The 17,623-nt window shown below is 45.5% G+C and overlaps 1 protein-coding gene across 10 annotated transcripts in view; it reads left to right on the top strand.

The window, feature by feature from the left end:
* The window catches only part of ZMYND8 (zinc finger MYND-type containing 8), a 212,898-nt gene that overhangs the window by 53,882 nt on the left and 141,393 nt on the right, over positions 1-17,623 (top strand). For 8 of the 10 annotated variants that reach the window (XR_011025253.1, XM_068263094.1, XM_068263092.1 and 5 more), the window contains one exon: positions 7,154-7,395. Coding sequence is in view for 9 of the 10 variants with exons in the window: in XM_068263094.1 (XP_068119195.1) it covers positions 7,382-7,395 (14 nt within the window). In the remaining variant the exon portion in view is untranslated. The other 2 variants (XM_068263093.1, XM_068263098.1) reach the window with 2 other exon arrangements.

Here is a 17,623-nt window from a genome sequence, read left to right as displayed (position 1 = left end):
GCAGGTGACAGAGGCAGTGTAGCTGAGCTGATTCCGCATAGATTTCATGCTGAAATTGATCGAGAATCAGCCTGCAATGTATGGGCAGGCAACTGATCTCTCTCTGATGAGATTCGATCAGAGAGAGATCGGTCTCCTGGTAGATCTGCCCATACATTGCTAGATGTGTAGAGATGTCTCCTGACATTCAAAGATCAGACATATTGGAAAGGCATGCCAGACTGCTGGGGTTGTTGCCACCTGGTGCAGCTAGCTGCTGCTCTCCCTCCCCTCTTAATAGAACAGAACAGGCTATGCAGCAGACAAACTAGGTGCATCTGTAAGAGTATCTATTACCTGTTTATTTTAAGGTCCCACATTTTCAACAACTCTTTCCCAAGAATCTAATGGTGCCCGTACACAGTAAGACATTTGCCAGCAGATTCGAACACTGTGATAGAATCTGCTGGAGATTGTCGCCTCAACATGCCGTCCAATTGTAATTTCAATAAATCTCTAGAAGAAATTAAAGAAAACCTGAACTGAAAATTAAAATCAAAATAAGCATACACAAGTCATACTTACCTTCCATGTAGTCTACTCCCCAGAATCTTTCTCCTGTCCCGCGTCCTGTTTGTTCACTGTGATCAAGGGAATTTTCCGTCCTCCATTTTGAAAATGGCCATTACCCATAACAGCTTTCTGGTCAGCACACAGTTAAACTGTAACATCGCCCACTTGAGCCACAGGGAAACATGGACATTACCTGGTACATCAGTTTTCCTCTAAGCTAAAACTGACAGCAACTGATATTTTACTGACAGCAACTGATATATTTCAGATCTGACAAAATATTGCCAGAACTGGAAGGGATTATTGTCAGAAGAAAATGGTGAGCGTCTGAGAGGAACTGATGGCGAGGTAACTATGTAATGTTCATTTGAAGTTACCTCGTGTTTATTTTAAATATTTTTACTCAGTACAGGTTCTCTTTAAGAAATGAACCAACATTACAGTTTTTTGTAGTGGTTGATCAGAGAGGCATCTATACTTTGGTCATGTTGCGAGCAAGTCTACCAGTGTATGGTCGGCTTAACACTATTGTAGGAATATTTGACTGACTGTAATCGGGGCCGGTTCGCTTATGAAGCAAGGCGAAACATTTGCATCAGGCGGCAGAGATTACAGGGGCAGTATGTTTGTACTGTGTGTTTACACTAACAGCATGCAGTCAGAGTAGGAGGAGAAGTGAGAGGAGAGCGAGCGAGGTGAAGGGGTCATCATTGGGGGAAAGCAGCTTGTTGTGCTGTGTGAGGAGTCTGGCAGTGAGTGAGGAAGGTGGAGGCAGGAGAGCAGCAGTGTTTAATTTGACTTTCAGGTGGCACTGCTGTGCTGACTGAGGAAGACTGTTTGTCAGACTCACAGCCAGCCAGTGTGCTATTGTGTAGAGCTGCAGCATGTCATGTGAAAACATTAAATGAAGCAGAATAAGTTGTCTGGTGCTGTGTGATCATGCCAGGCAACTGAGATACTAGGGGGGAGGAGACAAATGGGTTGTTAATGCAGATGAGGCAGTGAGACTCAAATTTTAGCTGTAACAAATTTTCTGAAGATCTGTGTTATGCGTGCATTCCTGATTTCAAAACTTCTGGTGCGTACACACCTTTGACAGATGTGATGTGGGCGACATCGATGGACTGACCTGCACAGACATGTGCCAGCTGTGTAGCTGATGATGCACTGTGTTGCTCTGCGGCCCAGCAGTGAGTGAGACACCTCCGGGATCCAGCGCAAATGCTGGGCTTCTTGCATAGTTGAGATCGCGTCTCTGGAATTCTCGTGGGGGCACGCAGACAGGCTTCTTCTGTTGCCAGGTGAAGAGGGCATGTGAGACACTTGGTGTACACTCTCTGCCGCCATTGCGATCCAGGAAGTAATTCCCAGAGCCATTCACTATTGGGTGGAAGTGGGTTCCATTGAACAGCAGTGGAGGTGGCTCTTTCTCATTGCCAGTATAAGTGCCTTGCTCTCAGGTTTGCTAGTTGCCCTTGATAGCGTTAATCCATGGAGCTAGCTACTGGGTGTGACTCTTGCTTTCTGCTGTGACCCGTTGCCAGTAACCAAAGTACTATTCCCTCTGATTGCTGCCTGGACCGACATTTGCATGTTTTGGTCACTCTTCTGACTTCTCTATGTATATCTGGTATAAATTGTGTATGAACCTCGGTTTGTTTGACTACATTATTGGATTACCCTCTGTTTGCCAGTTGTCTGATTCCTGTGTATTTATTTTTTATTTATTTATGTATTTATATAGCGCTGACATATTGTCCCTCAGAGGGGCTCACAATCTAGTCCCTACCATAGTCATATGTCTATGTATGTGTTGTGTAGTGCATCTATCATAGTCTAGGGCAAATTTAGGGGGAAGCCAGTTAACTTATCTGTATGTTTTTGGGATTTGGGAGGAAACCGGAGTGCCTGGAGGAACCCACGCAGACACAGGAAAATGTTGACCTGGGATTTGAACCAGGGACACAGCCCTGCAAGGCGAGAGTGCTAACCACTACGCCATCGTGCTGCCCCATGTATGACCTTGGACTATTTGATTATTCTATATATCCAGAACCACTGCCTAGTGAGTCTTGGTATTACCACTGTCAGAACCTTATCAGTTCCTATATTTTGCAGATTAAGGCCTGGGTGTAACCTTGTGCTGGGTAGACACATCGAGGCTGGGTGGCTGGGTAGACTCATCAAGTCTCGTCCCCGAGGCTGAGCAGGGACGCACACAGAGACTAGAGATAATAGTGCAGAGAAGTCTGGAGCTGATAGGTAGATTTGGGTTTTATCAGAGTAGATTTGATACTGAAAACCAGGGGCGTTGCTAGCCCCAAAGATCAGTGGCACATGCCCCAGATCTATTCTGGGGTGCCCCGGATGTCTCTCTGGAAGCTGTGGTGCCTCTATGTGGGCATACCGGGTGCTGTGGTGCCATGCTGGGCCTTGTGATGCCTTTATGAGAGGGAGCAGGGAGCTGCGTTTTTTCTATGGGGGCATGCCGAGAGTTGTGGTGCCTTAATGGGAAGCCAGTGGGAGCATGGAAGGGCGTTCACTAGAAGGCCAGGGAATGCTATGGGGGAACTGCCAGATAACCAGGTGGCAGACCAGTCCTCCCAGCAGAATGCCAGACGAGCCAGCACAGAAGCCAGGTAGCTCTGCCTAGTTATGTTCAAGTGACACTGCCTATTTATGTCATATGCTGCATTTTTTTTAAGGGGGCTTCATCCAACATTTTCATGGGCAGGCCTACTTAGACCGCTGTTAAGTTCATGTAAATTTGGCTCCACCCATGACCACACCCACTTCCGTGTGCGTGGTCACACCCATTTTACGGCTGGAGTGCCTTGGTCTCTTAGAATCCTCGCAACGCCCCTGCTGAAAACCAAAAGAGGATATTAATTTTCCCTAGACATGAGTATAGATGGAGAAGAGAAGAGGTCCCAGAACAGAGCCTTGTAGTACACCAATAGACAGCTGGCTATGGAACGGAGTTAGTAGTGGAGTAGGAGACAGTGAAAGAATATCCAGACAGATAGAAGCAAATCCAGGAATGTGCTAGGACCTTGATACTTAGTGATGAGCGGGGCTGGAGAAGCAGAGAATGACTGACGATGTCAACGATGGAGGGAAGGTCAAGCAGTATTAGTACAGAAAATTGGCCTAATGGCCCATACACATGGGGCACAACTGTCGCCACAAACACGTGGCATGCGCATGTCTGAGCAACAGTTGCCCCGTCCGCCACAAACTGTCGCCGGCTAGTGAAGTTGCCGTGCGTTTGAAAAGTTCAATCGCCGGCAACTTCTGTCTCTGCAACTGTCGCTAGTCCGCCACGCGTACTACGTGTGTATGCGGACTAGCGACAGGAGACGAACGCAAGTGAATGAAGCATCCGGCCGGGGGATGCTCCCTTCAGACAGTTTCCGCCGCGTCTCTGCCTTTCTGGCGAGACGTGTGGATAGCTGTCGCCGGCAGGGAGCTGTCGCTTCCTGGTCTCTCGGCTGCATGCAACAGGGGACAGTTGTGCCCCTTGTGTATGTAGCTTTAGGAACAAGGTGGTCATTTGAAACTTTAGTGAGGACTGTTTTAGTGGACTGGTGAGAGCATTGGGGGGGTGCAGGGGAGGGGCTGGTCTGACAAGGAGTTAGTAGAGAGAAAATCAGACAATTCTAAATATATGTGGGAGGTTGGTCAGGTGTTTTTGTACATGCTGCCTAGTGAATTCCACTTGTGCTCTTGGATTCACCCATTCTTTGCTAGATAAACACCAGTATATCCAGGTATCTTTAACCACTTCAGCCTAACTGGACGAGTATACACCTCCAGTGTAGTTGTGGAGAATGCTCCACCAGTTTGTTACTAAATGAGGCACATGTGGTATCATTTTATTCAGGACAAGTTGTAGAATACATTTTGGTGTTTTTTAAAGCTTGGACCAACTTTGCACAAGAAATAAGTAGTGACAGACTCAATCCAAAATAAAAATTAATTTTGAAAATTATGATCAAACTTAGGAAAGCATTAGTAAAATTACACAAGACATATGTGGTAACATTTTAACAGTGATAAATAGTAGAATACATTTTAGAGTGTTTTAGAGTTAAGAACTATGTCTTCTGTATTATTTTTTGTAGCAAAATGAATCAAAAGCAATACAATGTTCATATATTCTGCCCCAAAACCAGGACTTGTAAAATGAAAACAAAGTGAAGGAATACAATAGAAAATAACTATATTGTTCCCATGGGAACTTGGCTTTTTAAATGTGTATGCCATGAGGGTATGTTTCTTTATTTTTGCAAATAAGTATTTGTAATCATTGATAGTGTACAATAAGGAAGCAAAAAAAAAAAAAAAAACCTGTGAAAAAGACACCATTATTTCCAAATATAATATTGGCAACATACATTTGTGCTAGGAACATACCGGTAATCTAAACGTTATAATAACCAGGATGGATAAGTAAATACAATTTGTGGGTTTAACTTAAAGTTAGCACTGTTTTTTGTAAAGCTATAATGGATGGAAATGGATAAATTGTGTGTTTATTCAATTTTTCCCTTATATTCCCTGTAAAATGCATAGAAAATAAAGTAATTACTAAACAAAAATATCACTGGCTAAAAGCCCAATTTGTCCATTGTTTCATTGTCTTTGCTCAATGACACATTCCTTGAAGTATGCCAGGGCTAAAATCTATGAACTGGTGACCCTTTTTATCTCTTTCATGCTCTCAGAAGCCATTTACTGACAGAAAAAAATGTTTTATGGCTAAAATTCCTCATCATTGAGGATTACACTATAGTCTGACCCAGTCCCGATCTTAACAAAAACTGTCACTTGCATACCTGATGTTTAACTCTTTCAGGCAAACAAAGAAAAAAAGGAACACAACACAGGTATTTGTGTGGTTGGCACAGTACATACACATGCCATCTCATTATGTCACATGACACCTCAGATGTCCTTTAGGGGCCGGTTAACACAGACTTCTGCCTGGCTTCCAGCTGCGTCCCATTTGGCGGCGTCTCGTTTTGAGCTTTCGGCAGCTTCCCGTCGTGATCGGCGCTTTCCGTCCCCTCGGGGACACAAAAACACGGCGGTAATGAACCCTGGACGCAGCATGTAGTGTCCAGGGTCACCTGAAATAATGGGGAAATTCAGGATCGGAACGCCGCGTACACGCAAATGCCGGTAAAAGCCAGATACAAACGCTCCCATTCACTTGAAAGGCTAAATACTCACCTTATCCAATATTTTTGGGTCATAGGTGACACTCCACCCCAGCATTGCGGTGGTGGCCCGCCCCCAACTTGCGGCTGTTGAGCTGGGGGCAGGCTGCTTTCATACAGGTGAGTGCGGCCAGAGCCTCGGCAGCCAATTTAGAAAAAAAATTGTACGGGCCCAAATCCAGGGGGAGGTGGAGCAATCTCCTGCCAGGAGCGATGATGCCAGAACAGGTAAATACCCCCCCCCCCCCCCCCCATCATTTTGACAGAGCCTGTCATGACAGACTCTATCAGTTTTACTGCAGGTACTTTTAAATGTCTTTACTAATTGTACACAGTCGTGGCCTGGTTATAACCCTATTTATTGTACAGTATCAAATGATAGGATAACCTGCCCCCACCACCACCACCACCTCTGATATGTCTATTTTAGTGTACACTAAAATACTTTTTTTGAGTATATTTAAGTACAATCTGCAACATCCTTATGAGCCCAGTGCTCTGGCACTTGCCAGCTGTGCAGTACCCACAGACTTTTCTTTTCTTTTTTTTGTATGTCATTGTGTGACTAGACTTTACTCCAACTGCCCTAACTGGCACAGCCTCCTGTTCTAGTGTGAAAACCCGCCTGTCATTAAAGGACACTTAGTCTGATATTTACATAACAATACCCAGAGCAACAATTGGGGCAGAAACCTCCTTCATGCTTTTGTTTTGAAGCTGCATGCATAAGCAGGCCTCCCTTCAGAGAGAGCAGGAGACGCGGGGTTAATGCTTTGCAATTTGCAGCTTGCCAGAGCGGAAGCATTACTGTTTTTTTTTCCTCCCCTCTCTCGCTCTCTTTCTGTTGCTTTAAGGACAGTTTCAGTCGGCCTTGGAGGATTGGGGGATAAAAAGGTTTGTGGAAAAGGGCTGACAGTCCTGCATGGCGTCCCTGGGTCATAAGAACGCCTCTGTAATACTGTGGTTTGTAAATGTCATCTTGTGCTGTGTCTCCTCACACTGTATTCATGGTGGTTCTGCCTGAACATTGTGTGCAGGGATTTCAATGTGTGGCTGCCTGGTGAGATTCTCTTCTGTATCACAGTAATCTGCCTTTTACAACACACATTGTTAGGGAATACAGTGCTTATATGTGTAAGCAGAGGTTGCATTTCAATGAAAGAGTGTGTGTTTGTGTTACAGTCATACTTTTGTTAGCTACAATTGTTTCTTGTGGCAAACAAATAATCCTGTCTAATGAGATTGATAATCAGCATGCAGAGAATGTGCTACTAATGTAGTACTCAAGTCTGTCTTTTTTTTAATTTGTACTGTTCTGCCTTAAAATGTATAAGCTGAAATGTGTATGCAAAAGGCCTGACTTAGCCTGTCTTTTTCAGTGCACAGGATGGCTCCTGCTTGCTAGTGCTGTACAAAGCTAATCTCTCAGGAAGTGTTTGAGCCAATGGCCTCCAGCATTACATCCGGATCCCAAGAAGCAGCCAATCCTGCCCCAGCTTGTATGAGGGAAGTCTGATCATCAGGCTCGAGTGCCAAGCCCTTTCTGTCTGAGAACTGAGAGCCTGTCCTCCATGTTTTATAAGTAGTGACATAACACTGTGTTAACAATGCATCCACAGAGGTAAGCCATACTTATTTTTGTTTTAATATATATAAAGTTTTCTTCCCCTCTTTTGGAAATAGAGATTGTGCTTTCGCAGGTTCTTTCGCCACAGCCTATTGCACCAAAAACTTACCCAAAACAGCAACTGTTTGAAATCTGTTTTGTTTTTCTTTTTCTTTTCTGGGGATCACAAGATTGTTTTGTGGCCCATTAGCTACTGATTGCTGATGAGAAGTGCAGAGAAGGGCACACTTCCTCCTTTCTCATCCTGTTCAAAAGAGTGGAGGGGTTGTGCTCAAGGCCCTCCCAGGTTCTCCAGGAGTATCTTTGCATTATTGTCTGTGTCACATGCTGCTGTGGGAACATGGAGGCTAACACAGCCCAGGCTCTGAGTCAAGCAGAGGAATCTGGCAATATCAGCTGCAGGCAACTTTACCTTCCCTGTCACTAGAAGACGAGAGCTACACAAACACAGGAATAACACTCTGACATCCGGCTGCAGAAACACCAACCAATGCCTGGCAGACATTTTGGGCCTAGCTTGTGGACTGCTACATCTCCATCCTGCTAAACACCTCTACTGTCTTTATATTTCTTACATTGCGGACTGGGGCGGCCCACGCTGTTTTTTTGTTTCTTTTTCTTTATTTTGACGAAGTATAGAAATTTTTTGTTTTTTATTTATTCCTGGATTAATTCTTCACCGTGGCCCTGAAACCAAGTAATATGGATGCCAAACTGTAAGTAGACGACCCATGTTCTTTAATCTAACAGATGATGCTTCTTTACTGACATTTTCAATGTTTTGGGTGTTTTATTGTTCTGGCTAAGCATTATTTCTTAAGAAAAACATTGTTCTCTATGTATATTTTCTGTTTTGTTTTGACTTGAATGCTCCCATAGCTAATAAGTAATCCCTTTGCAAGCTCTTTATATAAGGAGCTTTAACCCTGTGTAATGTAGTTAGCAGTCAGACTTTAGGCCTCTCTGTAAACACACAAAGGGTTAACCTGACATTTTTCCTTCAACCCTATCTTCTTCATTTGGATCCATGCTTGGAAAGCACAAGGTAAGTCTGTAGAGAGGATTATATGCGCCTGTGAGAAAAATGTGGCCTTTTTTTTTTTTTTTTTGTTCGGGTCTGAGTCAGTCACTCCAGTGATTGTGTTACCTATGCATAAGCGTTTGCCTGTGCTGTGTGATCAATCTCTCCACTTGTGACTTAACTTCCTGCCGTTTGCAAAACTACGGAGCCTTTCTTTCTATTTTTGTTTGTGATCTCACTGCAGGGGTGTTTTTTTTGTTTGTTTCAGTTACCAGGCCTTACTTCTGTAGTTCAGCAACATCACAGGGCCTCTGCTCCGGGTCTCTCCAAGCTCTCAGCTTTAGAGGATAGGATGTGGTTTCCCTTTATGGCAGTCTCAGATTTTTATCACTCATACAACCCTCAGTTTTAATTTTAGTTGCAGAATTGTAAGTGGGGGCTGTGCTGGATCTCCCCAGCTGGGTTGAACAGTTTCCCTCAGTGTGGAAGATTGTATCCTCAGATAAAGGCTATTAATGGCATGTCATTAACCGTCTCCCTTCCCCCTCTCTGTCATAGGTTTCCTCAGGGGCAAAAGGAGGCCTATTGTATTCAGTGTTAGGTAAACAGCCAGATCTTGCTCTTTTAAAGTAGATGTATGCTGTTTAGTCCCTTCTAGACAAATCTTATTGCACATACAGTTTCTCCTTTTTACTGCAGTATACAGTTTCCCCTGACTACAGGCCTGGAAGACTGTGCTGCGTGGAGAGGTTTCAAAATGGAGTCCAGGATGTCACTCGGCTGCTTCATCTTAGTGTAGGAGCTTCATAACTAAGGCTTAATGCTAACACTCAGATCCCCATATAATCACATGGAGTCGATCAACCTTTCTGATCGATGCCCCGATGATTATTATCATTAATGTGCACGTTTGCAATGGAAATTCTGTTTGATCATTTGCTTCTGAGCCTCTTTCTGAGGTCACCTCCATTATGTCCTTGATATGCATCAATCATTCACGCACACATACATACACACAGTACGAGCGGTGAATATTTACCTGATCTCCCAGACACTGATGGACTGCTTGTCAGTTGTTTCCAATCGGTCTGCGGCAGAATTCACATTTGATTCTCGGACAGTTTGATCTGATTTTGGACCACATCGACAGAGAATGTTGGTCGGTCTGTACTACTTGGTCAAAAGAGCACCATTCCAGATGTTTCTGTACAATAGATTAAAGTAGACCTCCAGACTAGTATGTTCTGCATTCATAAAGGGACCAAGCAACCCTCTGTTTTATTTAATCGCTAGCGTACCTGCTGAGGAGATTTTCTCTAACTTCCAGCTCTGAATTACTATTGCCGTTAACATATTTATTAAAGTGGAGCTCCAGCCACAATGATTGTGTTGAGTGATATATTTTCATTTTTTTATTTTTTTTTATTATTTACATCTGACTTCTCCCTATAGGCTATAGGGAGATATTCTCAGTGATGACTGTCACTGATACAGGAAGTGGGGGTGGGTGAGGCAAAGGTTAATCACTCAGATGGGAACAAAGGATAGTAAAAACTGAGCTTCCTTCCAAGCCTTTTTCACTCAGTATAAACTTTATCTATAGTTCCACTTTAATGCTGAGTACACGCAGTGCAATTTCCCGTCTGATCGACATGATTTTCTGATGATAACTTCACAAAACTGATCCTGTTATCGATTGGGAGCAGATTGGACATGTTGGAATTAATCGTCCGATCTGGTCAATCGCATGGGAAATTGCATTGTCTGTACCAGCATGAAGATTGATCATGAGATAGATCTGTCTTTGACCGAATCTGATCAGAGAGATATTTGTTGCCTGCCCATACACTGCAGTCCGATTCCTGATAGATTTCAGCATGGCATCTCTCCGGAATTGAGCTAGCGACACAGCCTGCCAGGCCGCCCCAAGTCTAAAATGTCCACCCCCACCCCCTATGTCCGTACTGTGTAGATTCTAACCTACAAGTCTCACGTCCTTCACTGTCACCCATGTTACCATGACATGAGTGCTGTATCATGTGGCGTGGTTACAGGGGGTGACAGCGGGAGTCACACCAGTAACAGGTGAGAGATTTTAATGCACGGGGGGGGGGGGGGGGGTGTTCGACATTTTACACTTGGATGTTAGTCATGGCAATATCGAACGCAGCTACCACCGCTCACCCGATCAAACACTTTTGATTTGAGAGCATTCCAGCATGCCCAATCAATGCATTCAACCAATTCCAGCCTGGAAACGATCGATCATTGATTGGACATGTTGCACAACCAGTTTCATCCGATTTGCCAAAATTATTGAATCAGATGGTTAATGGCCCATACTCACGGCCTACAAATGTCGCCGCAACACGTGGCGTGCGCGTGTTGCAGCGACAGGTCGCCCATGAGTGTGCGGCGTTGCACGGGCACGCACCCCGAACCGTCGCTGGTCGCTGATGTCGCCTGGTCAATCGCCTGGCAACAGTTGCCGCCGCAACTCCGCCGCAACTGTCGCTAGTCCGCGTGAGTACGCGGACAAGCGACAGCAACCTCCATTGAAGTATACGGAGGTTCCGGCAGGGGGAGGAGGAACGTCGGCGACAGCTTCCGTCACGCTGCTGGTCCCTCTTCCGCGTGTGTACGCGGAGAGACCTGGCGAGGAGCTGTCGCCGGCATGTCGCCCACACGCTCACGTGTGCTGGCGACAGGCCCTAGAAGTTTCCCGTGAGTATGGGCCATTATGAAGCCACAAAGTTGCTAGATGTATGACCACCTTGAGAAGTGGACGGGGGTATGGAATTTTTTGCAGCGATGGACATAGACAGAAATAAGAGCTTCAGATGGTACCTTTCAACATGCCATCCAATCCAAAGCTTAAAAGGGTTCTGCGGAGTCTGCAATAAACAAAAACAGACACTTACCTGGGGCTTCTATCAGTCCACTGTAGCTGTCATGTCCCGCGCCGTCCTCCTCCGATCACCCGTTCCCCACCGTTGGCACCGGAATGCGCATTCCTGCTCGTGTCTCCGGGCGCTTACTGCGCAGGCACAGTACGAGATTTTCTTGTACTGCGCCTGCGCAGTAAGCTCTCGGAGACACGAGCAGGAGTGAACACGCACAATTGGACCAGTCGCAGGGAACGAGTGATCGGAGGAGGATGGCGCGGGACATGACAGCTACAGGGGACTGATAGAAGCCTCAGGTAAGTGTCTGTATTTGTTTATTGCAGGACTCCACAGAACCCCTTAAAACTTGAGCTTAAGAAAAATAAAGGGCTGAGCTAGAGCTCCACTTTAAGGAGCTCCTATTGTGTCCTCTTTGACTGGTCACTTTTATTTGTACATGAGATTTTGTGGTTTTACTACAGTTATGTGTGAATTACTGGTTGTACAAAACCTTTATAATTGACAGGGACGGTCAATGAGGTGCAAACAGTTGTGATTTGATGCAGAATTATGCAAATTTATGCAGCTTTAAAATTGACCCATCAAATGAAGCCTAGAAGGGAATTGATTGGTCCATTTTCAAGCTGCACACATTTGCAATACTTTCTGCATTATTCTGCATCAATGTGGAATTCTTTGTATCTTATTGACCATCCCTAATACTTGATTTCTTGGCTAGTCTCAGACTGGATTAGGCTAGGCCCCCATGACATCTCAAAAATGGGTTCACTTTATAGAAACCTAATATTTCTTTTTATGTTTATTGTTTGCACGTTTATTGCATATTAGAAAGCAATATGGTGTTTTGTTTTTTCCATTTTCCTTCAAGTTTTTACTTTTGACAAGTCTAGTGGTCTATCCTCTGGTCCTACTCGAGAAACCATTGGTGGTAAAGAGGATGTTGCTTACAGGTCCATTATTCATATATTTATCTATATAGTACCAACACGTTCCATAATAGTGGGGACCATATATACACAAGTAGACCAATGGGCCGGTACAGTCAGTGCATCCAGAAAGACAAGTACAAAATACATACATAGTTCATGCATGGTTGGGTATGACAGAAAATACAAAGGGGTGGACCCTGGCGAGCTTATAATCTAGACCAGAGGTGTCAAACTCAATCACATAAGGGGCCAAAATCTGAAACGTGGTCTTAGCTGCGGGTCACATTGTTTATTAAAATTTAACAAGGGGGGGGGGTCTCTGGTGGGCACCCTAAAGACATCATGTGCAATACCTGAATGTAGCCTCTCAACTGGTGAGCTCTTTCGGATGGGAAGGCAGCGTGCGGTCATCTGCAGTAAAAGGAAGGAGGAAATGGAGAACAGCTAGCTGTTCTGTATACTGTATTATACAAATCTGCTTCCAGCAGATTGGACGTTACATGTGTATTGTGGGATACCCAGGTACAAGTACTGTAGAACTGTAGCGAGCGTATGGGAGCCCAGTCTGGGCAGGAGGAGGTTACTAGCCATTGATTTCAGAGGCAGAGGGGAGGAGGGAGGAGGAGAGGAGACTGAATTTACACACAGGCAAGCTGATGGCATCTCCAGCCCTCAGCCTGTGACAAACAGAACATGGCTGCCCTCACTGTATCACAGGAATAAATAATCATAAACTTTTGAAGCTGTTTGCAGCTCGATATGCTGTGTAAACTATCTAAACTTTAGATAAGATATATAGACAAGTTACTTGTTATAGTTAGTTTTTCATCTCCGATCCGCTTTAAATGCATACCGCCAATGTGCACAAACAATAGACCTATACAACAAATCACAATGGGGAGGGTGAATTGGTACACATGGGCATAAGCCAAAAAAATTGCATGCACATACATAGATCTGCAATGGCCTGCCGTCTCTATGGAAATGTCAAAGACTGCCGGCACAAATAAGAGTACCGGTATACAGCAAGGATTCATTTTCTCCTTTCTTTTACTGTTTACAGACATCCACATTTGAAACTATTGAGGGCCACAATAAATGGGGTGAAGGGCCAGATTTGGTCCGCGGGCATTGTGTTTGACACATGTGATCTAGAGGGTATTTGGATCAGCAATGCATAATATGTTAGCGCTTTATTATTATTTATTTATTTATTGTATTTATAAAGCGCCAACATATTACGCAGCGCTGAACATTAATTTAGGTTACAGACAATATTTAGGGGTCACATACAGCAATATGACAATACAGGAATACAAGAAAACCAGATCACACAGCACAGTATGAGTACCAGGTAATGCTTAGTCAGTCACTGGAGGGGAGCATGGAGATTAGGCAAGTTAGGTTCACTCAGATGCATAGCATGGATGCACAGTAATGGAGGTGCATGATCAGGTAGGACACAAAAGGAGGAGGACCCTGCCCAAAGGCTTACAATCTAGAGGGAGAGGTAAGGACACGAACGGTAGGGGACCAGAGTTCAGCTGTAGGTTTAGAGCACTTGAGCAGGGTAGTACAGTGGCCTGCTTGAAGTCTGAGGGGAAGGTGCCTGTGGATAGGGAGAGGTTGAATAGGGTAGTGAGGACTGGGGCCAATTCCATGAAGTGAGGCTGGAGTAAATCAGAAGGGATAGGGTCAAGGGGGAAGAAGTGGTATGGGAAGTCTGCAGTAGGTGGTTGACTTCCTCGGTGGTAGTAGGAGTGAAGGATGTGAGGGGAGGATAGGATGGAGGAGGAGCTGGTTGGGAGGGGGTGGGAGGTGAAGATTGGAGATTAGATATTTCCTGGCAGATGGAGACAATTTTGTTGGTGAAGTGGGTGGCTAAATCTGTGGCAGAGAGGGAGGAAACGGAGGGGGGGGGGGTTTAAGCAGGGAGTTGAAAGTGGCAAAAAGATGACGGGGGTTAGAAGCTTGTGCTCCGATGAGCTTGGTAAAGTATTCCTGCTTCGCATGAGCAAGGGCAGTGTGGAACTGCAGCAGGTTGGTCTTGTACTGTAGGAAATCCTGATTAAGTCTAGTTTTTCTCCATTTCCGTTCAGTGGCGCGTGTTTTCCTCTGGAGGTTGCGAGTATGGGTAGTGCGCCAGGGCTGGGGGTTAGGGGGTCGGTTGCGGCGAAATATTGGTGGAGGCGCTTTATAAATACAATAAATACATAAATAATTTGGATGGGTGTAAGCTTGTCTGAAGAAGTGCGTTTTTGAAGCGTGAAGGACAAGGTGTGGGAGAGGGTTCCAAAGAAATAGTTCTTCGTGAGAAGTCCTAGTTGCAAGAGTTAGAGGAGGGGATTGGGCTAGAGGGCAGGAGGATTTTGCCAGAGGAGCGAAGGTTCCTGATGAGATGGTATCTAGAAATTAGCGAGGAAGTGTGAAAAGAGGACAATTAATGCAGACATTTGTATGATAGAGTTAAAATTTGAACTCCCAAGTTCCATACTAAAGCTGGCCAAACACTTGCACATTTCCACCAAATGCTCCAAAAGGATTGATTCCTTTTATGAGGGAATCCATTCATAAGGAATAGATTCCTACCACATACAGTACATCAATTTTCAATAGATTCTAGCAGAGAATCCACTGAGAGTGATCAAACTGCAGCATTGCACCGTTGGACTTAAATACAATACAATGGCCTTTGGATCGTCTGCTGATTTGCCCCGCCCCCTATCGACCTGTACAATCGATACTTTCGATTCTTGATCAAAATCGCTTGAATCCAACATTTTTAAAGGAATCAATTAACATCCAATTTGATCAAAGCGATTGAATCTACAGGGAATCAAATGGCAAAATTGATGTCTGGGTATCTTTAGGCACACACAGATCTCTAACATTGTGACGCCGAAATAGTCAGTGCTGGATTCAGTTACCATTTTTGCCCTTGCAATAATCACCACCTGAACATGATTGCTTGGCCGATCAAGAAAGGCATTTTCTACTGAAAGGATTGAGACTTTGTGGAGAGGAGCAGAAGGCCTTCACTGAACTTTTATTTCACAGATCTATGGTACACTTTTCCTTTCATGAAGTGGTGGGGACAGAAGATCTGGATCAGGTCAGGAGCTCCTGCATACATCTAAAGCTGGGGCATACACATGTTTGAGAGATGTCTCCTGTCGGGGATCAGGACCTGATTCCCTGGGGCGACATCGCTGGGTTGGTCTGCACACGTGCATGTCAGCTGTGTGGTGAGCGACATGCTGTGTTGCTATGCGGGGGATGACAAGCATCACGTGCATGACGTCACGCGGCAGGTGAGGGAGCTGTACAGATGATGGTATTGGCGTCGCTGGGGTTGAGTATATCCGCCTGGCGGATCGCTTGCGATTTGGGGGTCGCCAGCTGCCATACACACACCTGATTATTGGCTGCGGTGGTCGTTATCAGCCACTTCATCTGACTTAAATCAGGCGTGTGTACAAGGCTTAATTGTCGAACACTGCCATTCCAGCGCAGGAGACTTGGGCGCAGCAGTGAGTAACTTCAGCGCCATCAGAAGACGGAGCTGAAGTTACTTATGAAACACTATAATTCGGCCTCCAGCAATTGCTGGAAGCCGAATAATTTAATTCCCTACCATTCATGGTGGCCTGGACGGGAATAGTATTTAAAATCGATGGGAATTTGTGCAGGAGAAGGATAAGCCATACAGGCTGTATCCTGCGCCCAAGTTTCCTGCGCCTATTCCTCTCGTACGCTTAACTGTTGCAGTTGTGCTGGGGAAAGATCATCAAATGTCTATAGGTATAGCCCTATACAGATATCAGATATAAATAATTCATTTGGCTTACATGTAGCAGGGATACCCCCTGATTCCCCCCACCCATTACTGTGAAGGTGGCCATGCACTTATTAGTTTTCCCATTTTAATCCCAGCAGAGTAGCTCACTCTCACTCATATCAAATCAGAGGGGATTTGATTCCCTAGAATGTTGGAACAATCAAATTTTCGCTCAATTTTGTCCACAAATCAAGCAAAAGTATCAATCAGACAGGGCAGAAAATCTAGGCCGATCTGGGGCGTGGCAGAATAATAGCATTAAACAGTGCAACCCTTCATTTCTATCAATTTCCAATAGATTCCCTGCTTCAATCTATCAAAAATCAGTGTTCTGTGTGTGGTAAGAATCTGAAAAAAAAATGAGTTTTGCTCACCTGGGGCTTCTACCAGCCCCCTGCAGCAGTCCTGTGCCCTCGCAGCCACTCACTAATCCTCTGGTCCCCTGCTGCCAGCTAGTCCTGCTTCTACCAGCCCCCTGCAGCAGTCCTGTGCCCTCGCAGCCACTCACTAATCCTCTGGTCCCCTGCTGCCAGCTAGTCCTGCTTCTACCAGCCCCCTGCAGCAGTCCTGTGCCCTCGCAGCCACTCACTAATCCTCTGGTCCCCCGCTGCCAGCTAGTCCTGCTTCTACCAGCCCCCTGCAGCAGTCCTGTGCCCTCGCAGCCACTCACTAATCCTCTGGTCCCCTGCTGCCAGCTAGTCCTGCTTCTACCAGCCCCCTGCAGCAGTCCTGTGCCCTCGCAGCCACTCACTAATCCTCTGGTCCCCCGCTGCCAGCTAGTCCTGCTTCTACCAGCCCCCTGCAGCAGTCCTGTGCCCTCGCAGCCACTCACTAATCCTCTGGTCCCCTGCTGGCAGCTAGATTCATTTTTGCTGACAGGCCCGACAGGACAGGCCACACGTAGCTTTCTCCGCATTCCCAACTGCAATTAGCTCTATTGTGCGCTGCAATGTGTACAAAGATACACGTTGTCCCGTTACCAACGCATAGATATGCGGCAACGCGTATCTTTGTACGCGTTGCAGCCCGCAATAACGCTAATTACAGTCGGGAATGCGGGAAGAGATACGCGTGGCCAGGCCTGTCGGTAAACGCAAAACTAGATGGCAGCGGGGGACCAGATGATCAATGAGTGGCTGCGAGGGCACAGGACTGCTGCAGGGGGCTGGCTTAAGTGTCCCTTTAAAGGTGAACTGATGTAAGAGGTATACGGAGGCTGCCATATTTATTTCCTTTTAATCAATACCAGATGCCTGGCAGCCCTGCTGGTATATTTCTCTGCAGTAGTATCTGAATACCACCAGAAATAAGCATGCAGCTAGTCTTGTCAAATCTGACTTTAAAGTCTGAAACACCTGATCTGCTGCATGCTTGTTCAGGGGCTATGGCTAGTAGTATTAGAGGAAGAGGATCAGCAGGGCTGCCAGGCAACTGGTATTGCTTAACAGGAAATAAACATGGCAGCCTCCATATAGCTCTCTCTTCAGTTCCCCTTTAACACCGTAGGTCTGCTAAACCCAATGTGCAC

The sequence above is a fragment of the Hyperolius riggenbachi genome, chromosome 12 (assembly GCF_040937935.1).
Source record: "Hyperolius riggenbachi isolate aHypRig1 chromosome 12, aHypRig1.pri, whole genome shotgun sequence".
Taxonomy (NCBI): Eukaryota; Metazoa; Chordata; class Amphibia; order Anura; family Hyperoliidae; genus Hyperolius; species Hyperolius riggenbachi.
The sequence above is the reverse complement of the archived record's forward strand: the minus strand, read 5'-3'. Positions and strand labels throughout refer to the sequence as shown.